General features: G+C 41.9%; 1 protein-coding gene across 6 annotated transcripts in view; it reads right to left on the reverse strand.

Moving 5' to 3' along the window:
- Window positions 1-1,937: 1,937 nt before the first annotated feature.
- The window catches only part of LOC136004503 (unconventional prefoldin RPB5 interactor-like), an 88,092-nt gene continuing 63,389 nt past the window's right edge, over window positions 1,938-26,640 (reverse strand). For 5 of the 6 annotated variants that reach the window (XM_065661036.1, XM_065661040.1, XM_065661041.1 and 2 more), the window contains 7 exons: window positions 11,529-11,617; window positions 11,251-11,311; window positions 8,312-8,573; window positions 7,545-7,809; window positions 6,835-6,977; window positions 4,930-5,188; window positions 1,938-2,731 (listed from right to left, as the gene is read on the reverse strand). In XM_065661036.1, coding sequence (XP_065517108.1) covers window positions 2,543-2,731; window positions 4,930-5,188; window positions 6,835-6,977; window positions 7,545-7,809; window positions 8,312-8,573; window positions 11,251-11,311; window positions 11,529-11,617 — 1,268 coding nt within the window. In that variant the 3' untranslated portion in view covers window positions 1,938-2,542. The remainder of the gene's footprint in view (window positions 2,732-4,929; window positions 5,189-6,834; window positions 6,978-7,544; window positions 7,810-8,311; window positions 8,574-11,250; window positions 11,312-11,528; window positions 11,618-26,640) is intronic. The other variant, XM_065661038.1, reaches the window with a different exon arrangement.

A 26,640-nucleotide genomic window follows, 5' to 3' on the forward strand; every position in this document is an offset into this window, starting at 1 on the left:
TTGGGGGTATGGGGAAGAAAACAAGCAAAGAACTAATTTTGATTTGAAACTGATCTATGGTGACAAGGGCCATTTGGTTTTGTTGAAACAACTAGAAGTGGGAAGCATTTCAGAAGATATCTAAATAAATATTTTAAAGGGTTTTTTTATCTCTCTCTTTCTCTCCTTTTCCCTCTAATTACCCATGTCTGGTAGTCTTGGATCTCAACCCCTTGTTATTTAAAATACATATTCATGGAACCATATTTTACAGTTGCACTGTTCTGGTTACAAAATAGCTTCTAATTTTCTAGGACATAATTTTATTTTGTTTAGCCAAGAATTCATTAAAGAAAATACAAATAACCTCCTTTAAATATTTAGCCATGAATAGAGGGTGGATTGTCATTGATAGCTTATTTTAGTACTAATGCAATATGCTTTAAAAAAAAAACTACATTTGAGCATGAATGGAGTTAAGCATTGACACTTTCAATCACCTCAGGATCTGCTTACAAGGGAGGTTTCCCCCTCCCAGCTGAGCTCTGGGCACAAGAGGGACACACAACTTCCCCTTCAGTTCTTCTTTCAGCAAATCATGGTTTGTTCCGTCTCATGGGAAGAGAGAGCTCCACAGCCTTGGGGGCTGCTCCTCAGGCAGGGACCTGGCTATTGGTCCCTTCTCACCCTCCTGCTGCACAGCACCTTCTGCCCATGGAGCTATGCCACCTTCCCAAACATGCAGCAGAGAGCATCACTTAGAGTGCAGCCTTTTGTAAAGGTCACCTGAGGAAAAGAAGTCCCAATGCCTCCACCTCCCTTGTAAGCACAGAGAGAAAATAGGGATGAAAACGGGGGAGTTGGTAATGCCATGTTAATGTACAAAGCTGCACTATTAACTGTGAGGAGACATTCCAGGCCAGGCTGGATGTGGATCTGGGCAACCTGATCTAATTGAAGATGTCCCTGCTCGCTGCAGGGGCGTTGGACTAGATGACCTTTGAAGGTCCCTTCCAACCCAAACTATTCTACGATCTGAGAGCAAAGGTGCAGTTATTTTAGGGGAAGGTAAGGAAACAGCATTAGCTGATGCCCTGCTCATAGACTGCCAAAGTTTGGAAAACCAGATGTTGGTGGCTCTCAGGGTGCCCCTTCACAAAGCCACAGAACTGCAGCCAAAAGCGAACCCTTCCCTACACCTCCCAGGTCTTTTTGCCTCACTTCTTAGGCTGAGGTGTGATGATGTCAGCTGAAGAGTAACATCAGTTTAAAGTACTCCAGCTCCTCATGCCCTCTGCCAATGTTTTCCCTTGCCCTTGCTCAACACATTGCTCCTCTGTGCGGATACAAACATGCTGAGAAAGAGATTAGAAAACTCACTAGCTTCAAAAAACCACACACAGCTATTGAAAGAAAACCCAAACACCTAAACCCAGTAGTTTGTTTTTTAAACCCAGCTCCTTCACCTATTATAATTCAAGGGGTGGCCTTGACTAAAGCTGTGTCAGCATGAGGGAGGGGATGGCAAAAAGACAGAGAAGGAGCTGCTGGGCAGGGACTCCTGAAGGCAGGATCGCTCTCAGTTGTGGAAGGATACACAAGGATCCATGAAATTGTACCCAAGTGCTGCAGCGCTGACGCATTTTGAAATAAAGTTGAAGCATTAAGACATTTTTCCTTAGTGCTGACTCCCTCTGGGAATTCCCAAGACAATTACAATGTTTTCTGAGTATACAAAAGAACAAGGAGATTTGTAATCAGTTTATTCTTCTCTCCTTAAGGGCATTCGATTTCTATGCACATTCTTTAGCAGCAGGCTAAAACACAATGGTAGAAGAGAATGGACTGCTTTTATGCCCATGTGGTAGTAAACACTTCAAGCTAAAAAAGCAAGTTCAAAATGAAAACCCCTCTGTGTTCTTTCCAAATTAGTAGTAAAGCAACAAAAACCACACAACTTTCACAGAATTTTCACTGAAAATTTAATTTTACAAAATACCCTTTTCCATCAAAGAAACTTCCCTGCAATGTACAGGAACCCAGCATTTTATAGGTCTGTACAGTGAGATATCAGAGAGGTTTGAAAGAAGGAAAAAACTTTCAGCAGACACCTAGTTGCAAAACCTACAGCAATGTGAATACAAGTGTCTTAAAATGCTAAAGAAAGTAATGCAATATAACTGATGAATCTATTTGAAATGTGAAAAGTTTCCTTAAAATGGTCCATATGGTATGTAGAACATCACAGCTGGCACTAAACTGCCTGTATTTATGTTTAAATACAAAAACAATGTATGCAAGGAACAGTTTTTTGAAAAGGAACCCAAGTGCTGCTCTTGTAAGGCAAACATACACAAAGGTGGTGACAGCACACAGGGAAACCCACCGTCTCAAGTGTTCAAATGCTGAACCTTTGTTTTTTTAAACTTGCCAATAAATGTTTCAAGGATAACCAATGCCAAATTAACAAGAGGACACTCTTTTAGGGAGCGAGGTGTCACACATACAGTCCTCCATAGTCTCAACAAATATGCCCAGATATATCTGGTTGGCTGGACAGGACCTAGCTGGGTTGCTGCATCCTGGCAGCTTTGAATTTTGAAATCCTCTTCGGAGTTTCTTCTGATGCTTTGGACAAGACTCCCTCTGATTTCCGCTCCAGAATGGTAGGCAGGACAGGGTGAGCAATGACTGGGTGGGGAATTAAGGAGGGAGACAAAGGCTCTTTTTCTATAACAGTTCTGGAAAATGCCTACAACAGAGGAGAACATTCAAAATGAGCTAATAAAATTCAAATGTGAAGCTATACCCATAAAGGTCATTACCCTATATTAGCCTGATTAGGATTGTTATTTCTCTTAATCAAAAGTTAAGAAATATCTTTAAATCAATGACTGTTCCTTGCATAAGTAACCAAACTGTAATTAACCTCAAAATATAGCTTGTTCAAAGATGACTGAATGAAAGACAGCGTCTTTTAAGTACCAATTCATCTCATTCCTACTACATAAATGATCTAAAAATTTGCTTCCTCACTGACACATGCTCAAGAAATAAAACAGTTGATGTAATATACCGTTTCATTTTGGATAAAGAATGCAGACTTTGAAAAGTTGAAGCATGCAATCATTTCCATCATAAAGCATATTTTATGACTTAATATCTTCTAATTGCATCAAGCTGACACATTGCATACAAATTGGCAAGCACGTGTTTTGTTTGTTCTTTCCTCTTTACCAAATATGATCAAATAATTGTGAAAGCAATTTATACTTAAGAGAAAGGCAAACTTGCTTCCAACTATTTCTCTCTATAAAAGGTCTAATAAAAACATTTAATGATTAAAAATTATAATTTATATGCAGTTGATTATAGGACTTAATACTTAGCTAAGAAATTATTCTTGTAAAACGTTGGGAAAAAAAGCAGCTCAGAACTATTTTTCATAAACATATTTAAGAAGAAATCACCCTGCTATGTATTAAAACCAGGCAATTCAGAATGCCTAAGGGCAAGGGGAAGCAGTTTACATCCAAGGTTTGATGCTCAGACTGGGCACAAAGGAACATGCACCAGATTTATTAACTATGTTAAGTTCTGCTTTTTCATAACTCAGTTACCAAGAAAAACAAAGCAAAACAAGCCAGCCATTCTTTTCTTGCAGGACCTGCAAAAAAGCAGTGGGGTTTTGTTTTCTGCTCTAGTAGCCAAAGTCTGCCTAAAGCTGTGCCTGTACACAACTGCCTTGTTCTAACAGCACGTTGATTTTCAAAAACAGGTAAGCAGAATCGTGGTCAAATCAGAAGCAAAAAGAAAAACGTTAGTGTTTTGCAAACATTTCAAACACACAGAAAACCAACCAAAACCACGGCAATGGCATTTAAGAAGGCATGTCTAACTGGAGTGGCTTCCTCTCTCTCCTTCAGTTACTTAAAAACACATTATACTGTAGAGAATAATCATGCCATATTCAGAAAATGGACTGAGTGTACTTAGATGTTTTATAAAAATATAGCAAATATATTCCAGAAAGTCTACAACATGAAGTGATAACTCTACAGATGGATCCTTCACCATCAATCACATCCTGCCTGGATTCATCTGTAGCTGTTTGTATGAAAAGTGAAAATAAACAATAGCTTTTATGAGGAATTCATTTACTGTAGAAAATAATTTTTCTAAAAATAGGGTTTTCATTGAACTTGCCCATTGGAAACTACTGAAAACTGTTTCATCTAGTTTAAAAAAAACAGTGTAAGTTCTTACATAATAAAAATCAAGAATACTTAAGAATGCTCTGAATTTCGGAACAGCAGCTATATTTAATTTTTGTACTCACCCAGTTTCTAAAGCAACTGTACATTTTCCCTTATGTTGTATAGTTTCCTTCCTTTATGATGAAGCCCTGAACTTTCCAAACATGTGAAAATAGATTTGTTTGGGATCACTAATGGCCCTAGTCTGTAATTGGATGAGTAGAGGTGTAGTGATTTCTTCCACAGGTCAATTCCTCTGCCTTTGGCAAGTCCAAATGATAATTCAGATGATATTTGTGTCTATTAAAACTTAAAAACATCACCTGGAAAGCTGCCAGGCAGCTGTGCAACACAGGTTGCAGACAATCAACTCTTCCCTCTCATCAACTATGAAGCACAGATTTATTTTTTTTTTCAGGATGACCCAGTAGACATGACACTGGTTTCAGTCACACCAGCAAGTGATTAATTTGTCAAATCTTATGTCCCAGGGAAGCCCCTGCCTTGTCTCCTCCCCTCTGCCCCCAGGATGCCTATGACAGAACTTGTCCCCCCATAATGTCCTCCTGAAGCAAACTAGGTAGGAGTTAGAAAATTATTTTAAAGAAAACAAACTGATAGTATAGGCAACTAAAGTCATTAGATTTCTTGTTTTTATCCCTGCCAACAATCAATAATTGATTAAAAACTGTACCTCAGTTGTCCCTGAAGAGGGAGGAAGCTTTTTCGGTAGCTGCTGCCGCCCCTCCGCCTCCTCCTCCTCCATTATGCTTTCACTGTTGTCACTCTGAGTGGCTTCATCACAGTTAATACTCCTCTGAACTCCTTGTCTATCATCAAACTCAGCAGCACTGTTATCACTGGTATTGCTACAAACACTGTTCTCTCTGCTTCGAGACTTCAAAATTGATTTACGAGGGACATATTCTCCATTCACAACATCAACAAAGACTCTGGAAATGAAAATGTTAGTTTTAATAAATCATTTCAGGATCAGATGACAAATTTACAGTGATCTTGCTTTGTCTTTTGTACAAATTAATTATTATGTGCTTTTCCAACTTTTTTGCTGCAGAATTACAATACTGTACCTTCAGAGGCATTTTATTTACCAATGTACAAGAATCAATTCTGCAGAGCAAACACTGTTATGCCCTTTATTCAAGCATTAAGTTGGTACACTCTTCTAGCAGAAAACATATAGCTTTTTGAAAAGTGTTAGAAAACAGAATAGTGTAAGTTACCAAAGTTAGAAAAAAGGTAAACTAGACAATTGTCGGAGTTGTTTCAATGAAGCGAAAGAGAAGAGCACAATGACGAAAGGCTTTCTAGAATTAAGTCTTTGTCAAGTGTAGAATATAAAAACAAATACTTGAAACATTCATTGCACACGGAAAGGATGAAGCTTGTTCCTGACAAGTGCCATAATCTCCTGCTTTCAGTCAAAAAAAAAAGGGGGGGGAAGTCAGCTTTTAAGATCGGATCATCATGAAGACTCTTTTCAAGTATTATCAGATTGTAAAAGAGTTCCTTTAAAAACTTCCTACAGTTTGTACTCCATCTCCATGATTTAAAGAAGTCAAGGGTGGGTGGAGGAGAAGAAGTCACGTTAGAAGACACTGCCAACTTTATCAAACTCATGAAGGAGGAGCCCAAAGACTGGATGAGTTTTAAGGGTGTTACTTGTTTCTTAACAGCTTTATTCATCAGACACTCCTGGGAACACCTTCATCTCTCTACAGAAGATGGGGTTCCTTTGCAGAGCTCTGGGAGAGCACCATGGAAGAATCCTTTACCTCATCTTCAGTCCCAGAAGATGCAATTACAGGATGGGTTTTAACTTTTCCCGCTTTGTGACACATTTTGTAAGATATTTAGGTGCCTGAATACACCAACATAAAAATGCAGTGTGATTTTCACAAGCACTTAATTAACCAATCTAATAGGTGTCTGTGTTCATCTTTACAAACCTAAATACTTGGTTTAACTCTCCCATCACCTTAGTTTTGTATTTGTAGAGTCCTCTATGCCCAAAAGCATTTTTCAAGCTCTCTGACTGTGAGTGTTCTACAGGTGAGCACTTATTTTTACAAAGAATGGCTAAAGAGTGACTAAAGTCAGGGAGAACAAATGCAAGACAAACTATGCCAACAGAGACCTGAGTATATTCTGAAGATACTGGAAGGAAGAGACAAAACCCAGCAATTAGTAACTGGTAAAGAAGGAGTATTACAAGGGATAGATCTGGTCAGTTATACTTGAAAACAAACACAGAAGCAAAAGACATGGAATTAACCAGAACATATAACATCACTGCTGTATCCCTTTATCCAGATGATATGTACTGGCAAATTTACCTCAATTTCAGAAGGTCTGAAAAAGTAGATGAATGATGAATTGCTAGTTGGAAAAGGAAATTTTAAGCTTAGAAATGCTTTGTGGATATGAAAGTGTGGCACCATGCAGAAGCCACAAACTTTCATTTTTAAGTAGTAAACTCATTTCCAGCCATTTCTTTCAGGAAATAGTAGGCTCTGTTTCATACTATAGGTGAACAGAAATGAAAAGAGAAGAGCTGCTGAGGGGAAATCTCACACACCGATAAATGTCTGCTGGGGTTTTGATGTTAGGCAGCTCTGGAGTTGCATGGCCATTGCCACTGCTGTTCTTCCTTTTACGCTTGGCCTCTTCTTTCTTTTCACTGAATTTCAAAGTAGTATTTTTTCCTGTGTTTATTCTTACCTGAAAATTGAACACAAATTATGGTCTTGACCATAAAATCAACAATCACCAGGCTGCAGATCAACTGACTTCTGACATTCTCTTATCCAAGCAGTTGAGAATTATGAAGCATAGACAAGTTAAATGTATGAATGGTAATATTCACGGTGTGAGTTGTTTATTCTTTACCACTTGCACTAGGCTGGGGCATTTCTTTGCACTAATATGCATAGATTTTGCATATAATATATGAAAACTTGCTTATTCAAACTCTGCTCAACAGCTGAGCTGTTCAACAGTTAATTTCAAGTCCAGTAAAAGGTAATTTTAAAATCTCCTAGACAGGATACTACCTTTTACAACAGCCAGAAGCCAGTATACCCAAGTATACATTTGAAGATCATTTTTTTAATACCATATTTGAAACTGCAGATTTAAACAGTGGATTTAAAGCCCTTGAAAAAAATCCAACATTTCACCTATAATTATTATTCTACATTATATATATTATCTAAAATTTTCTATCTTAGATATGGTATATATGTTTTATCCAATCTCTTAAGAAGATAAAAATAATAAAGTACAAACCCTTTTAGGTTCAACAGTGTGAGAGAAAAAAATAGTTGGAACAGAGTTATCTCCAACATCTATGTCATCTTCATCATCACTGTGATAAAAGGTAGAGCCATTAACTTGGCCACCAAACAAGTCTGAATTTGTTACTTCTTTATGGAAATCGCCCTGAGTAATACAGTCTTCTGCTCTATACATCCTGTTCAGATCTGTCCTCTTATCTTCTTTCTCTTCAGAGGAGCTTGCATCTTCTCCATTTGTCTCAACTGTATTAGGCATCCTATGAAATGAAAAATATCCAACTGAACTGAGGCAATTCATACTTGAGAGACACAGGCATATAAAATAATGAACAAGCCTGTACGTAACTTTCTTTAGCCAGTTACTGTATTTTTAGCCAGGTGGTGAAACCTTCTCTATACTCTATAAGAATGACTATGACCTTCCCATGTCAACTGGAAATACCAAAACTGTGACATTCTAGCAAATGATATATGTATTGCTTTAGGATCAGAACAGATCTCAGGATAACATTAAATACAAAATGTGTTAACTCCTACATTGCAAACAATGGATTTTTCTAGCCTGTGGGAAATGGATTTTACTTCCCCCTTTTTTATCACCCTTAAGAAAAAACACTATACTGCTGGACTGCCATGGTTGCACAAGAGAGGCAGGTTTTAGCACCTTTGGCCTCGCAGTGCATGTTTTATTCATGTTCCACCCTTCTTCCACCTATTATAATTTTAACTGCATCAGCCTAGTCAGCTATTTGTACTCACGGCAAGATCCTTTGTGTATAAACAGAATCACACGCCTGTAGCTTTCTGAGCTCCAAACATGACAGTGCTACTGCAGCACTGTACCTGTCGGGTTCACCAAGGAGCTCTTGTCTCTCAAGCTCTTCCAAGTGGGCCCACAGTTCCTCCTCTGACTGAAAATGGCCCATGAATTTTGTATCACTTCCATTTGTTGGAAAATCCACCTCAGAAACAGTTGATAATTTTGGCTTTGAGTGAAGTTTGTGAGCAGTTCCATATTTTCCTGTGTAACAACAACAACAAAAAAAAGATGAAATTACTAAAGCAATTGAAAAAAAAAAACCCAACCAAAAAAACAAAAAAGAAACAAAACAAAAAAAACCCCAACAAAAACTATTGGGGGAGTGGGAAAAACCCACAAGGGAATTAAAGGATATGGGCAGAACACTTTCCATTTCAAATTATTGTTTAACTGTTTAAGTGAAACTGTCAATGAACCAGACCACCAGCACAGGAAAATACTCTAATAGTCTCTGGATAATATTTTCTCTGCATGCATATTACTTTCTAAGTGCTGTCTTTTATTTAGCTTTTGCTGAATTAATGTCTGACTGATTCAATGATCTTTAGAGTTAACCTATCAAACCAGTTAAGAAGATTAAATCAAAATTTACCAGCCTACTCAGATTTACTGATTTATACTTGGTACATCATCTCACTAAAAATTTCGTATTGTGTACACTGTATTAGCTTCTAATTTAGGAAGGTCATTTGAACACCAAAGAAATACTGAATTGTTTATTGATTTCTTCATTATTCAGTGTTGTGGTTACTTCCTTATGTTCCTGTATGTTGTTGTGTTTTTATTTTTTTTCCACTTGAAAGTTTAATAAACCAAAATATTAAAACCAAAACAGAACAATCTTAAGCCACACAAAGGGCAAGGATGTGATCTAGAAATCTTGCTTGTCAAATATTTAATCTATTAAAGCCTAATTGAGGGAATGTTTCCTCGTTCAAGTAATTAGCTTTAATTTTAAATATTTGTATAATGTGTGTGTCTGTAAATACATGCATATATGTATGTATGCATATGTACCAGGACTCATCTCTATGACACAGGACTCAAAAGCAGTTGTGAGGCAAAACCTACAGTTTCACTCATGTACGAATCTGAAGAATTTGATCCTGATCAATGCTTTTTATGGAACATGCCTATGTAGTGATAGGGATTAAAGAAGACAGGAGGCTTTTCCCAAAGCATTTTCCAGCCCAAGTTTGACTTTATATTGCTGTGCTGCCTTACATTTCTTATACTACTAATTAACTAACTTTTCTGAAGAATCTTTTTGTGACATTGCTGAACAACTAGTCTGTTATGAGAACTCACTGTGCAGTTCTGGTGTCCTCAACATAAAAAGGACATGGAACTGTTGGAGCAAGTCCAGAGGAGGGCCACGAGTAAGATCAGGGTACTGGAGCACCTCCCGTAGGAAGATAGGCTGAGAAAGTTGGGGCTGTTCAGCCTGGAGAAGAGAAAGCTGAGTGGAGACCTCATAGCAGCCTTCCGGTATCTGAAAGGGGCCTACAAGGATGCTGGAAAGGGACTCTTCACTAGGGACTGTAGTGATAGAACAAGGGGCAATGGGTTAAAACTTAAACAGGGGAAGTTTAGATTGGATATAAGGAAGAAGTTATTTACTGTACGAGTGGTGAGGCACTGGAATGTGTTGCCCAGGGAAGTTGTGAATGCTCCATCCCTGGCAGTGTTCAAGGCCAGGTTGGACAGAGCCTTGGGTGGCATGGTTTAGTGTGAGGTGTCCCTGCCCATGGCAGGGGTGTTGGAACTAGATGATGGATGGACCACTCGGTGGATAAAGAACTGGCTGGACAGCGGCACACAAAGAGTTGTGCTCAATGGCTCGATGTCCGGCTGGAGACCGGTAACGAGTGGTGTCCCTCAGGGATCGGTGTTGGGACTGGTCTTGTTTAACATCTTCGTCGCTGACATGGACAGTGGGATTGAGTGCGCCCTCAGCAAGTTTGCCGATGACACCAAGCTGTGTGGTCCGGTTGATACGCTGGAGGGAAGGGATGCCATCCAGAGGGACCTTGACACGCTTGTGAGGTGGGCTGATGCCAACCTTATGAAGTTCAACCACGACAAGTGCAAGGTCCTACACCTGGGTCGGAGCAATCCCAGGCACCGCTACAGACTGGGCAAAGAAGAGATTCAGAGCAGCCCTGCTGAGAAGGACTTGGGGGTGCTGGTCGATGAGAAAATGAACATGAGCCAGCAGTGTACGCTCGCAGCCCAGAAAGCCAACCGTATCCTGGGCTGCATCAAAAGGACCGTGACCAACAGGTCGAAGGAGGTGATCCTGCCCCTCTACTCTGCTCTTGTGAGACCTCACCTGGAGTACTGTGTGCAGTTCTGGTGTCCTCAACATAAAAGGGACATGGAACTGCTGGAACAAGTCCAGAGGAGGGCCACGAGGATGATCAGGGGACTGGAGCACCTCCCGTATGAAGACAGGCTGAGGAAGTTGGGGCTTTTCAGCCTGGAGAAGAGAAGGCTGCGTGGAGACCTCATAGCAGCCTTCCAGTACCTGAAGGGGGCCTATAGGGATGCTGGGGAGGGACTCTTTGTCAGGGACTGTAGTGACAGGACAAGGGGTAATGGGTTAAAACTTAAACAGGGGAAGTTTAAATTGGATATAAGGAGGAAATTCTTTCCTGTTAGGGTGGTGAGACACTGGAATCGGTTGCCCAGGGAGGTTGTGAGCGCTCCATCCCTGGCGGTGTTCAAGGCCAGGTTGGATGAAGCCTTGTGTTGGATGGTTTAGTGAGAGGTGTCCCTGTCCATGGCAGGGGGGTTGGAACTAGATGATCTTGAGGTCCTTTCCAACCCTAACTATTCTATGATTCTATGATTCTATGTTTTTTAATAAATCATTTACCTTTTGTTTCAATACTATGATCTTCAATTTCTTCTCTTATGTCAACAAAATCACCTGCAGCCTAATTAGAAAGATGGAAAGTTAGGATTATTAAATGCACCGGTTTATGCTTATTAACAGCCCAGATATTTTTAAAATAATGCATAGCAGCAAATGTAGTGATATGCAAGACAGGAATGACTACATTATTTATACCCTTTTATCAATCTGAATATACATAATTTTCCAGATTTTTACAAATATTACAGAATTGGGATGAAACAAAACAATTCACTTACGTCACTCATTTTCTGCAGATCTGTGAATTCAGCTCGTGATTCAAAATTCTTCATGACTTTTTGCAAATCATCCAACATTTTTCTTACATCTGAAAAATAAAATTATAATTGCTCTGCAAAACATGACATATGTACCCACAGCATTAACATTTTCACTGAAGTAATTTCATGCTGAAAATATGATTTATAATCCAGCTTTAAGGAAAATAAAAAGCTATGTTCTCCTCATTCTATTTTGTTTTTTCCTTTTAAATGTACTGCTTTAAAACATGTTCTCTCACAATTTATCAGTGATCTATGTATAGTGCATGCTACTTTGCAACTATTAAAATTTAGGACTACTACTGTTTTTCTCAACACAGGGCATGTAACTAGGTTCCAGATGTTGCATGGTATTATCAAATTCCTATGTGGAGGATTGGCTTGTCGAAAAAGGTCAAAAGGTCACGTTCCCATCAACGAGCTGAAACAAGACATCTGTGTAGAACATGGTGCAAACCTCTCACGCCAGATAATGAGGAAATGAAGGACACCGGCAAACAGCAACATATTATGACCAATCACAGCCAAGGACACTAAGCAATAAGTGCATGAGAAGGAGGATGGTGGGGGGGTGCACAGTGTAGCTGCAAAAATATAGAGTTTACACAATGCCTTATTTGTGCCAGAACCAATCAAGTGCCTAGTATTTGCATATTCACTGTTATATTAACCGAAGGTAGAAGCCCAAAAAACGAAGCTTGCTGGTAACTCATATTGAGTCGTCCAAGTCTTCCCTTCACGACAAATGGTGACCCCGACGTGATTCAAACACGGAGCGGAGGGTACCGACACCACGGCCGTGAAAAAGTGGAACTTGGCTCCGATCTTGCCCCGGAGGGTCAAAGCGGCGCATCGCGTGAAAGGACGACCTTATAGACGGGATCTGGGCGCCGCCGGACTTGCAGTGGCTGCATCGGCAGCGTTGCACCAAGGAGGAGGAGCAGCCGAAGCCTCGTAGGGCAACGGAGCGCGAGTACCTTAAAAAGGGGGTATGGAGAGGCAAGCAGCCCTAGATTTATTAAATTGCTTTTTAGAAAAGCGTGGTATTAAGGAGAAGGAGTTAAAGAAGGAATTAGCGGGAGTGATACCTTATGGAATAGCGAAAGGTTGTTTCCTCGACCTGAATACGATCTTTGACCGTGACGAGTGGCAGAAACTAGGAGATAAGCTGTGGGCAGCCACCCTTGACGGTGATAAAACGGCAAAGCATTTGGGAAAAACCTGGCGGGTAGTTGCTAACGCGTTGGATCAGCACCATGCCGAGCAGAAGGCGGCGAAAGACGTCAGCAGCCCCCCCCTCATCGGTCCTTGCTTCCCCGGTTCCGGCTGAAAAGCTGCCCCCCGGGGACGCAGAATCTGGGGACGTGAGTAAGCTGGAGGAGGAGGGAAGCCTGCAAATTGGCAAGAAGGGCATGGGTATTGATCGTGAACGTATATGGAAAAAAATAGCCGCACAGGCTGCCCAGGAGGGGGATCTTGAGGCTGCCGCTGATATGTTACAGGCATTCCCGGTGACCTATCAGCGGGGGCCTCAGGGTGGCCTTACAGCTAGTATTACACCGTTAGATTGGAAATTGCTGTCACAGCTGCGAGCGATAGTGAGCGAATGTGGTATTCAGGGGGAGCCCGCTAAACAAATGTTGGATTATATCTGAGGGGGGGGGGGGCTGTTACTCCCCAATGATGTCAAGAGTCTCACCCGCCTCATATTAACCCCATATCAGCAGTTGTTATTTAACGCACACTGGCAAGCATTTTGCCAAGAATAAGTGGCCAAACAACGCCACCCCAGGAATCCTTTATACGGGCTGACTATCCCCGAGCTGATGGGGTTGCGTCCTTTTCTACGTACAGAGGCGCAGGCCCTCTTAGGGCCTGATAAAATCAGGGAGACAATGGCCATGGCCCGGCGCACCATAGATCGAATTAAGGCCCCTGGTGGATTGCCCTCCTATATGTCCCTGAGGCAGGGCCAGGACGAGTTACTAGGTTCCTTTGTAGACAGAGTAGCCGCAGTCATAAAATCAGCTGGGGTGCCGGAATATATGCAAGGAGCTACCTTAAAGCAGTGTGTCTTGCAAAACGGAAATAGCGTTGTTCGAAATCTTATAGTGACACTGCCAGGGAATTGGAGTGTTGAGGAGTTATTAGAACGTGCCGCGCAAGTCCCTACCGGTAATCAGGCTATGTTAGTGTATGCCATCAAAGAATTAGGAGAGGGATTGAAAGCACAAGCAGAAACATCCCGAAACCAAGTGTTCGCAGCCCTCGCTCCTCTCCGCTCGCCCAGCCAACCAGTACCAGCAAAAAGCTCTGAGAGTCCGCTGTTTTCGATGCGGGCAGCAGGGCCACCTCCGGCGAAACTGCCCCGCTGGAGCAGTCTGGTGTCCTCAATGCCAATCTGCTGCGCACTGCCCTGCCGCTTGCCGAAGACTACAGGGAAACGGAGGACAGAACGCGAGGGGGACCCGCGTGATGACACAAGTAGCCCCCCACATTGCTTCCCCCCACCCCTGGCCACCCCTGAGCCTCTGCCAGTTGCCGCCGCGTCTGCAAAGACTGAGGACAGAGATGAAGACAGTCTTTTTGACCCGGACCCTATTGACCCCAAGAAGGAACCTGTGCATGCTCATCAGGCTGCTGTTGCTGCTTCTGAAGTTCTGATGCCTGTTAATTCTGATGCTGACCTGGATGATCCTTTTGACATGGAGCCGGAAAAGAAACCTGATTTATATCCCCCAGATCCTCATGATAAATGGGCAGCTGTAAAGGGAGAAGCGAGATGGGTGGGGGATGCAGATGTATTGTGTGCTTTCCCTGTGATGTATGTGCTGGATCAAGACCCGCGGTGGGAAGGTCTCAAATATGCCCTTATCAGGGGTATCGGGAGGACTGTGGCAGACTGTGACGGACTGTGGACTTGGGGCCCCATATGCAACTCATTTGATACAGTCTCTCTGTGATACTCATGTACTAGAAGTTGGCAAATATATCTATGATTCTATTGATGCTTGGAAACCTTTATAGATATTGCTGGCCACTTCTTCTGACATAGGCTGGCCACCTGTGTCAGAATGAGTGTGCATTTTGATCAGTATAAAAGCCCAAACCTCATGCGATGTGAGGGAGGCAGAGCCTCTGCGGGGACGCTCGCTAGGGCTGAGCCTGCCACCTCACACTGCGATGATGCTTGTTGGAGCTGGTTTCCTGATAGTCTTCACAGAGTCCTTATGCCACGTTCTGTACGTGGGACTTTATAGTGCGAGTAATGATTGTCTGGATTTTGTGTTTCAAATATTGTAGTTGTGTGAAATGTGCTTGTGGGATCCCATATGCATACGTATGTGTGTGTGTGTGATGAGAGCAGATGGTGTTCTATGTATTTTTTTTGTTATCGTGTTCATGTAAAAGTTTTTAACAGGTAGTGGTTTAACATTTCAGGCAAGAAAGGGTTAATGCAAAAGTGTGGTTGCTGACAGGTATTTATGGCTGCTGCTGAAGCAGGCAGGCAGCTGTAGCTGCTGCCAAGCAGGCTACAACAGGCTGCTGTTTGTAGCCGTGCAAAGCAGAGTGAACAACTTCTGAAAAAAAAAAAAAAAAAGGGGGGGGGGAGAGAAGAAAAGAAGGTAAAGTTGCAGAGCACAGGTAGACAAATGCGAATCCAGGTGATAGATTGGAAATCTATTCAGAGAGAGGCTCTGTCAAACAATGATTTTGATTGTTTGCAGGCGTTGCAGGAAAAGATTCTCGCCTTTCCTGTTAAGTACCAGATTAACGCTCAAGGTCAGGCAGTAAATGCTGAAATGTCTCCCTTAAATTGAAATTGCTATCTCAGTTAAGGCAAACTGTTATTTCTACAGGCATTCAGTTTGAACCCACTAGGCAGATGTTGTCATATATTTGGGGAACAGATTTGCTGTTATATTAAAAGTATTGTGAAATTAATCCTCACCCCTTCGCAGTTGTTGTTATGGAACATGTATTGGCAGAAAACCTGTCAAGAGGCGGTTGCAGTTCAGCGAGGCCAGGGAGATCCCCTGATTGGGGTGCAATTACAACACCTGATGGGAACTGGACAGTTCTCCACTAAGGAGGCTCAAGTCCAGCTAGGTCCAGAATTGTTAAAAGAATCTATGAGACTAGCCTTGCTACTGGGGAGATCATCATCTGCCTTGAAAGGACTATTCATTGTTCCAGGTGTCATCGATGCTGATTATATGGGTGAAATTACGTTAAATTATTTATGCATCTTTGGTGATGAACAAACTCCAGCGGTTATTAAGCACTTTGTACAAACAGAAGATAAAGCCTTCTTTTAAGGTGTACTATCGAGATCCTAATACAGATTTGTGGCAGGGACCGGCAGAAGTAATATACCTGGGCCGTGGTTATGCCTGTGTTTCTGCTCCTGCAGGACCCTTGTGGGTACCATCCAAGTGACTAAGACCGGCTGTTGCAGAAGCTCCAGTGACGGCGTCTCCGAGCTAGTGTATGGACCCTGACTCGCAGGCCCAGGAGGAGCATCGCTTGCGCCGAGCGCTACAGCCCCTAATTTAACACCTTAATCAACACAGAGCTTTCGTTGAGCATGGTCGCCCTCCTAGATCCGGTCCATGGCCACAGGCATATAGTGGTACAACTGAGATTGGTGATACAACAAGTGCTTCGATAACTGTAGTTTTTGTCATCAGTGTGACCCTACAGTAGAATTGTATTATGGTGGTTGTCAGTCCATAAGGCATCTTCGCCAGTTAGCTGAAACAAAGACCTTTTGTATAGTCTGTCAAATTATCTTTTATGTAACCCACTTATAGTGCTTCAGAAATATTTAGCTGATTTTAGAAGTACAGATTTTGAATTACTTGAGTTATTTGAAAATCGAGGTTCACTTCATAGAGCTGCATAAACGTTTGCTTTACAAGCTGCTTCGCCGTTATAGGTCTCATAATTATAGGGGGTTTGTTACTTTGTTATGCTTTGCAATGTTGTTCTGCTTGTTTACAACGACTCCTGACTCAGTCCTTATACCTTTATAAAGAAAAAGGGGGAATTGTGGAGGATTGGCTTGTTGAAAAAGGTCAAAAGGTCACGTTCCCATCAACGAGCTAAAACAAGACATCTGTGTAGAACATGGTGCAAACCTCTCACGCCAGATAATGAGGAAATGAAGGACACCGGCAAACAGCAACATACTATGACCAATCACAGCCAAGGACACTAAGCGATAAGTGCATGAGAAGGAGGATGGTGGGGGGGTGCACGGTGTAGCTGCAAAAATATAGAGCTTACACAATGCCTTATTTGTGCCAGAACCAATCAAGTGCCTAGTATTTGCATATTCACTGTTATATTAACCGACGGTAGAAGCCCAATAAACGAAGCTTGCTGGTAACTCATATTGACTCGTCCAAGTCTTCCTTTCACGACATTCCTATACAGCAATTGCTTAGTTTGTGTTATCCTACAAAAAGCAATATTTCACAGCAGTTTGCATAGATAATTTTAGTCCAGCTGGACAACAAGTGAATGGACAGTGCATATATAAAAATATTAGTCTATTTCTTTCTTGGATATATTTCTGAGTTAGACTGAAATGTATTGAAAAATGCAGTTTGCTCCTAAGAGATATTGTTTCCTACGTTCTAATGAATAAAAAGCAGAGGTTCACCATGAAAAATAGAGGTATATCTCACACACAAATTCTCTCTTCTAGGAAACCATGTTGCATTTAGTTAAATCTCTAAAATTTCAATATTAAGTTTAAAATAGCTCATTATCATTTTTTTTAAATTAGACACAAGTGCAACAAATTCAGGTTATTAGTTGTCCTGGGTTCAGCAGTAGCAGTTATTTTTCTCCTTCTTAGTAGCTGGTGCAACACTGTGTTTTGACTTTAGGCCTCGGAACAGAGCTGATAACTCAAATGTTTTAGTCTGACCTAGGACTTTCTGAGAGTAAAATCCCTTTTGTGATGACAAAAGTGCCAAGTCTGTTAAAGGTCTAAGCAGCTAATATATTTTTAAAAGGACGAAAAGTAGGCAAGGGTGGCTGAAATTATGCATGACTGTGTTAATACGTTCCCAAATAGTGGCATATTTCCACTGAGCGATCTTTTAGAACGTGCACTGCTATTTTAAATAAAAACAGACACTTATGCTCTAGCCATGAATGGGTTACAAAAAAAGTCTGCATTAACAAAATGGAAATTACAGTGTAAGCAGTTCATAAAACCTCACAGCCCTGATGTCACTCTAGATCATTAAATTTCTGCAACACTTAGACCTTTCCTCACAGGAGCAAATTTGACTGGTTGCCATGGCAAATCTGAGCCCTTAAGTCACATATCTTTGATTGCACAAAGGTCAGACTCAGACAGCCTAATAACTCAAGGATCTGTTTGACATATTTCATCTGAGCATGGTCATGTAACAGCATAAAAATATGTCAGCAGTTGTTAAAAGCAGGGGGTCAGGGAAAAGGTTAAGGTTATGGAATGTTTTTGCTTCAGTAAACTCAGTCAGATAATGTGTCTAACCAGCTTTAGATCTAAAGAGCATTATTTCAGGTAGGAGGTCAAATCAATAACTTTTTTCAAGAAAACTGGAAAATATTAAAAATGGCAGCTAGGTAAGCTAAGTACATTTTTAAAACTGCTGACATATAAATACCGTGAAGCTAAAGTTGAAGCCTTGGCTTGTCCATGTGCTCACAACTGATTGTTCACTGATGTTTCCATCAGGAAGAGCTGTTACTTCTAAGGAAATTCATCACAAAGCAAATATTACTTTAAAACACAAAACTGTTCAATTTTCAACCAGGTACATGAGTGTTCAAGTATGAAAAAGCCACTCCAAACAGCTAAGCTCCCTCATCCATTTCTGTAAGTTGAATAACCAAAACTGTGTCATGAGATGGGTTCTGCGTATGTTATCCTCATAGGGCTCATTTCAGTAGTTCAACATGTTGCAAAACTTGAGTAGTTGTTCTCTAGAGCAGCTGGCAAAGCAGTTGAATTCAGAGAGCTGCTGGTCACCCCAAGAACAGGGACCAGGAGGAACAGAATGGGCTCTACACAACCACATCCCATGAGAAACAGCAGGACTGTCTGAAAAGCAAATGTTTTCTATTCCAATATGCATCATCTCACAAGACGAGGCCCTAAATCACTAGAACAAAGCCTTCTACTTATTTCACGTGATATTTGCATAATCAAAATGTTAACTTCTGAAACCAATCCATAGATTTGGTAGGAAAACATCAAATCTCCTCACTCCTCCTTAGCTCACTAGTAACAAACTTTGAGTGGCATGCCATTACAAACCAGCATTAAAAACACTTGGGAGAAAAATTTCAAAAGCCAGTAACCAAAATGTATCTGTTTCTCATGCCCTAGTGTTTTTATTTTGCCATCGGATCTGACAGTAATACATCAGTAAAAAATATAGTATCATTTACCCATTCTTAATCCTTTAATAAAGGGATTACTTTAGGGCTATTATATTTATATGTCTTTTCTTTCAGTTTTTACTAAATCTGTCTGATCTCTATGATAGCACAAAAGACTCTACATCTCTAAATTAACAATATTCCAAACGGTTTTAAATCTTAAAAACTATGCTGAAAGTAAAAAAATACTGCCAAGTGCAAATGGACAGTGAGAAATAAAAGGATATTTTTTAATGACTGGGAAAACAAAATCACCTTTTCTTATCCCTTAACTGTTTATAGCATTTCACAGAAATTTATGGAAAAAATACTGAAAATTGTATAGGAGACAGTATAAACAAGAAGACCACTTATGCATGTATCAAAATGTACAATCAAGGGCTATTTTGTAGTGTTGTGGTTTAAGCCCAGCCGGTAACTCAGAACCATGCAGCTGCTCGCTCACTCCACCTCTCCTCCCTTCCTCTTCCCTCTCCAGGGAAGGAGAATTGAAAGAATGTAACTCCCATGTGTTGAGATAAGAACAGTCCAGTAACTAAGTTATAACACAAAACCACTACTGCTACCACCAATAATAATAATGACAAGGGAAGAGAATACAACCGCTCACTACTTGCCGACCAATACCCAGCCCAACCTGAGCAGTGATCTAGCCCTTCCAGGTAACTGCCCTCAGTTTATATAGTGTGCATGATCATCCTCGTGGCCCTCCTCTGGACTTTTTCCAACAGTTCCATGTCCTTTTTATGCTGAGGACACCAGAACTGTACACAACACTCCAAGTATTCCCAAAAAGTTAATCAAGGAGGTAAGTAAACCATTCAGCTCATGTTGCAAGCCAAAATCTGAATTTTCAGGTCAACACGAAAGTGAGCAAGAACTGCCTTTTTGAGTAAAAGTCTTCTAAATACAAAAAAAAAAAAAAAAAAAAACCAACATCCTAGTGGAGTGTCTGTATGACAAAATTAAGACTGGTATTTGAAACATACTGTTAAAAATCCTTTGAAACTTCATTCCTGTTACTGTGTTCAAACATTTTTTACAATGGACAAGTGAAATACACTGGTGCCATAATAATTGTACTTTCAGCACACAGCAGAAAGCTCTTCTGGCTGGGCAACTAAGCTTTATTGCAATTTTGCAAGCCTACTTTAAGAGCTACCCAGCTCACAGACATTAGTTCATTGGGGATATTCTATATGGAAATTAAATAATGAATCCTTTCAATAGCAGTTTATAAAATATTAAAAAACTAAAGTTTCACTTTTACCTTAAAGTTGCCATAAAAACCAAATTAATTTGCAAAAGAAGGTCATATACATCTGAAAAGGAAACAGCTTTGCTAAGACAAGAACTGGGGGAAAGAGGGCACAATTAAAGTCTTATACTAATAGTATTAATAGACTTACACTCTTTGTTCAGCTCAAAACTAATACAAATGCAAATTTTCAGGAGGGAAGACTTACTACATAAATTAATTTCAACAGAGGATCTGTAAGACCTTGCACCTACTGGTCCTATATACCCTGAAGGAGGGGGGGGGGGGGGGAGTCAAACTCGTTCGGCAGTGGTATCGTATTCTCTTGTTATTTTCTCTTATCAATATTATCATTGGTGGTAGCAGTAGTGATTTGTGTTATACCTTAGTTACTGGGCTGTTCTTATCTCAACCCGTGGGAGTTACATTCTCCTGATTCTCCTCCCCATCCCTCCGGGAGTGGGGAGGATCGGGGTGGGGGGAGGTGATTGGACGAGCTGTGTGGATCGGTTTAAACCATGACAATTAGTTAAGGTGCTTCTAAGAAATACTTTAAGATTCTCCCCTGAAAAATGCTCTGCATTTGCATTTCCTACTGGATAAAATACCATTCCCAAAAAATATTCGATGTCTTGAGGAGTGCCCACCCTAACTTCAGAGGACGCAGCTCCTTATATGTGCAATCAGGGTCCTGCTCCCCTGACACAAATCCTCCATAAGTGTCGTGGTTTAAGCCCAGCCGGTAACTCAGAACCACGCAGCTGCTGGCTCACTATCCCCCTTCCTCCCCCTGCTCCTTGAGACAAGGGGGACACAAAATGGAATATATAAACCTTTAGAATCAGTTTTAAGTAATGTTAAGTTTGATGGCTTTGTAACAGTAGCAATGGAAAATTACCAAAGTGCGTGATACATAGAAAAAAAATAGAATGCAGCTAGAGAACACACTGAGCATTCTTGTACAAGATAAATTGTTATAGTTGACAGAGTTTTAAGAAAAACAGTCTAGAAGAACAGGGCACAGGGATAAGGAGTATCTGGGAATGGCAGGTGTCCAGGATGGGCTACAGTTAAACTAACTGATAAGTAGGAGGATAGGAGGATTATTATGTCTCTGATGCTAATGAACCAATTAAACTGGTATAAACATCTACTGCGCGTGCTTCAAAGGCTGCCAGAAGTGATGAAGATTGTTGGAAGAAGTAAACAACCCTCAGAGACCACCACCACAATTCTGTACGCATGCGGGGAACTTTCTGGAAAATTATGTAATGTATGTATGCCCAGGGTCTATATAAGGACGGCTTGTGTAGCAACAGAGAGACACACGTTAGGAGGAGCTATCCCCCGTGTCTCCCGGCACCTCAATAAAGAATACCTGCTTGTCAGCTTGAAAACTTTGTTGGCAAGTTTGTTCCTGGAGTTTTCTCTGAATCATCCTGGAGGGATGGGGAGGATAATCAAAAGAATGTAAATCCCACAGGCTGAGATAAGAACAGTCCAGTAATTAAGGTATGATACAAAACCACTACTATTACCACCAATAATAATAATAAGGGAAATAACAAGAGGAGAGAATATAAAACTAAAAAGGGAAATGCAAAAGAAAAAAATAAACACAAGTGATGCACAATACAATTGCTCACCACCAGCCAACTGATACCCAGCCCGACCCCAGCAACAATCTGGGCCTTCGGGGTAACTCCCCCCAGTTTTTATACTGGGCATGATGTGCTGTGGTATGGAATACCCCTTTGGCTAGTTTGGGTCAGGTCTCCTGTCCCGGCTTCCTCCCGGATTCCCGTGGCCCTCCTTACTGGTGGAGCATAAGACTGAAAAGTCCTTGATCAGGGTAAGCATTATTTAGCAAAAACTAAAAACACTGGTGTGCTATCAGCGCTGCTCTCAGGCTAAAGTTGAAAACACAGCACTGCACCAGGTAGTAAGAAGGAGAAAAATAACTGTTACAGCTGAACCCAGGACAATGAGCCATGTCATCCACTGCTGGACATAGCAGTGACCACCTCTTACATGCAGCTTTTATTCTTCACTTAATTCCCATCAACACAGAATCATAGAATAGTAAGGGTTGGAAAGGACCTCAGGATCATCTCCCCTGCCATGGGAAGGAACACCTCACACTAAACCTTGCCACCCAAGGCTCTGTCGAACCTGGCCTTGAACACCACCAGGGATGGAGCATTTACAACTTCCCTGGGCAACCCATTCCACTGCATCACCACCCACACAGTAAACTTCTTCCTCATGTCTAACTTAAACTTCTCCTGTTTAAGTTTTAACCCATTACCCCTTGTCCTACCACTACAATCCCAAGAGAAAAGTCTCTTTCCAGCATCTTTGTAGGCCCCCTTCAGATACTGGAAGGCTGCTATGAGGTCTCCACATAGCCTTCTCTTCTCCAGGCTGAACAGCCCCAACTTTCTCAGCCTATCTTCCTACAGGAGGATCCAGTCCCCTGATCATCCTTGTGGCCCTCCTCTGGACTTGTTCCAACAGCTTCATGTCCTTTTTATGTTGAGGACACCAGAACTGTACACAATACTCCAAGTGATGTCTCACGAGAGTAGAGTAGAGGGGCAGGATCACCTCCTTTGACCTGTTGGTCACGCGTCTTTTGATGCAGCCCAAGATACGGTTGGCTTTCTGGCCTGCGAGCGCACACTGAAGCCGGCTCATGTTAAGTTTCTCACCGATCAACACCCCCAAGTCCTTCTCCACAGGGCTGCTCTGAATCTCTTCTCTGCCCAACCTGTAGCTGTGCCTGGGATTGTCCCAGCATTCTCCACAGCTTTTTTTGGTGTCTGACACACCCTCCAAAGCTCAAATCAAAGAGAGGTGGTGATAGTTTTCATACAAAATGCTCCTATCTGTTCTCTCAGCTCTTGAAGGTAATCTCAATATAAGTAAATGTCTAGTGTGAGACCAATTTTTCTCAGGTTTTTATTTTACATTCATAGTAAATGTGATGCTCGGCTGTTTCTTAAACACCACAAATGTTTCATTCATTACCTGTATATCTAAATATTGTTCCAGAGCCATCCAGGTTACACCGCTTCTGAAACACCAGCTCACAATGCTGCTCTCCAGACAGAAATGCACTGGTTTGCTCCATTAGTGTAAGGATACTCAGCAGTTATACACTGCACTTTAATTTAAACCACTGTACAAGCATTAACTAATCTCCCCAGAGCCCTGCACTGAGGCAAGTATTACTCTCCTGTTTTACAGATGAAGGAACAGACAGTTTAAATTATTTGCCCTGGGCCACACAGCATTGTCATTGGACAGCTGGGACTATGATGATGCTCTGTCTGCAGCCAGCCTGCCACGTCACTCACACCTGCCCTGCCCACGGAAAGAAAAAGGGGAGAGACCTTCCTCCCCATTGGCTGAAGGGGAGACCTTCCTCCTAGTTGGCTGAAGGGCAGACCTTCCTGTGGCCAGGACCCCATGAGGAAAGGGTCACCTGGAAAAGGGCTCATTCACCTAACTGTAGGGGAAGCTCAGGGTTTTGTGTTTTCAACTTGCCACCGTGCAGCCTGAACACCTCCAGCGTCATTCACTGAATTTTAAAATGTACCATAGTGAGCGAGAAACAATTCACTTTGTAAACTACAAAGTTTTTTTAGTTCATTGAGACCCCCATAAAAATACCGGTAGAGTAAGAGAGGCTCCATAGTCTCCTTCTCTTACTACCCTGTGGTTTAAGCTTCTTAGAGCCTTTTAAGACAGATTGAACCAGAGGCTGTTGTCCAACTTTGTCACATCCAATAATCTCAGAAAAGCCTAACATGGCTTTCAGGTGAACCCGAGTGATTCCTATTTACACATCTCAGCTAAACCACTCAGACAGGTCAGCACCACAGACAAGCCAGAGTCTCTAGGACTGTTTCCCAGGACTGTCAAGGAAAAGGTATTTGAATTGGAAACCAGGATACGTACATTTCCTCTGCACAGCAACCTTTGACTATTTTACAGGCAGCTAGATGCCTTTACATTTAGATCATTCTTTCCCAGCTCCCTTATTAGTCTGGACTGGATTTCCTTACACCATGATTATCTGGTTTTATGAAGCAGCCCTCTGCTTACTACATACACACTGGTAGAAGAAAAACATAATAGGGGAGCACATTTCATATTGTTGAAATGAAGTCCACTGAAGCCAGATTTTACAAGACATGACAACATACTAATGCTAAACTGACAAATTTTCATCTATGTGTTTTGCCTTTAATAGGTTAATTAGCTTATCTGGATACAAATTTTAATTATCTGAATTATACATTAATGTCCTTGGAGTGTTGTCTATAAGGATTTGGGGAATCACAGACATTATTTTAGTTACTTCCGGAAACTGTATGTTACGCTGGGATTCAAATAGTAAGACAAGAATAGTGAGAACAGGCTGATCTATTTTGAAAAGTCAGACTATGTGTGTCGTGGTTTAAACCAATCCACACAGGTCGTCCACTCACCCCCCCCCGACCCTCCCCACTGCCGGAGGGATGGGGAGGAGAATCAGGAGAATGTAACTCCCATGGGTTGAGATAAGAACAGCCCAGTAACTAAGGTATAACACAAATCACTGCTGCTACCACCAATGATAATATTGATAAGAGAAAATAACAAGAGAATACGATACCACTGCCGAACGAGTTCGACCCCCCTGAAGAGAGAGTGTGCCCTTCCGGGTACCTCCAAGTTACCTCTCCGGGCATGACGTGCTGTGGTATGGAATACCTCTTTGGCTAGTTTGGGTCAGGTGTCCTGTCTCTGCTTCCTCCCGGCCTCCCCTCGTCCCCAGCAGAGCATAAGAGTCACAGAGTCCTTGGCCAGAATAAACATTACTTAACAACAAATAAAAACAATCGGTGTTATCAGCTCACTGCCCGGGCTGGAAGTCAAAACACAGAGCTTGCACCAGTTACTGAGAAGGAGCAAAATGGCTCCTGGTAAACCCAGGACAGTATCCACCCCTTATTCCATACCATTCACATCATGCTCAGATCCCACATTTTCAGTATACCAACACTCTTATCTCAGTACACTCTTAGTGCATGGACCAGTCCCTATAAAGCTCCTGAGTCCATTCGGTCCATGATGTCAGGTTCCATTCCTTGTAACAGTCTTTCAGGGCAGAAAAAGCTGTGTGCAGTGTTGGATCGTTGCCTGCTGATGCTGATTGTTCCTTCACTGCAGAACGTGTCTGGTTCTATCAGAATTCATTCTCTGTTGGGATGATGGTTGGAAGGAAGTCAGGGCCAGTCGCTGGTGACCTGAAGACATCTAATTGATGGGCTATAAAAGTATTACACAGCAGGCAACAGCACACAATTAAGTTCATTGGCTGTTTTCCCCTGAAATCAAATTCCCTTGAGGTATACATCGGACTTCCCCATCTTCCGGCATTACCCACCAAGTATACCCGGGTCCCTGAGCAAAAGCAATCCCACGAGTGGGTTTGCCTTTACCTGAAGCAGGAATAACCCAGACTGTCTTCCCCAGCAAATTCTTCATATGCACCACAGGAACTTTGTCCCACTCTACAACATGTAAAAGTTCTGACTGGGCTGGGCCAGCTCTATTGACCGATCCTCTAGTGTTAACCAACCAGGTGGCCTTTGGTAAGTGTGCATCCCAATGCTTGAAAGTTCCCCCACCCGTTGCTCTCAGTGTGGTTTTTAACAGCCCATTGTACTGTTCAATTTTCCCAGAGGCCGGTGCATGGTATGGGATGTGATATACCCACTCAATGCCATGCTCTTTGGCCCAAGTGTCTATAAGGTTATTCCGGAAATGAGTCCCATTGTCTGACTCAATTCTCTCTGGGGTGCCGTGTCGCCACAAAATCTGTTTCTCAAGGCCCAGGATAGTGTTCCGGGCAGTGGCGTGGGGCACAGCGTATGTTTCAAGCCATCCAGTGGTTGCTTCCACCATAGTAAGCACATGGCGCTTGCCTTGGCGGGTTGGTGGGAGTGTGATATAGTCAATCTGCCAGGCCTCCCCATATTTGTACTTCAGCCATCGTCCTCCATACCAGAGAGGCTTTAACTGCTTGGCTTGTTTAATTGCAGCACATGTTTCACACTCATGAATAGCCTGGGCAATAGTGTCCATTGTTAAGTCCACCCCTCGGTCACGAGCCCATCTGTATGTTGCATCTCTGCCCTGATGGCCTGAAGTGTCATGGGCCAACCGGGCCAAAAATAATTCACCTTTATGTTGCCAATCTAAGTCCATCTGAGCCACTTCAATCTTAGCAGCTTTATCCACTTGTTGGTTGTTCTGGTGTTCCTCAGTGGCCCAACTCTTGGGTACATGTGCATCTACATGGCATACCTTCAC

The sequence above is a fragment of the Lathamus discolor genome, chromosome W (assembly GCF_037157495.1).
Source record: "Lathamus discolor isolate bLatDis1 chromosome W, bLatDis1.hap1, whole genome shotgun sequence".
NCBI classification, from domain to species: domain Eukaryota; kingdom Metazoa; phylum Chordata; class Aves; order Psittaciformes; family Psittacidae; genus Lathamus; species Lathamus discolor.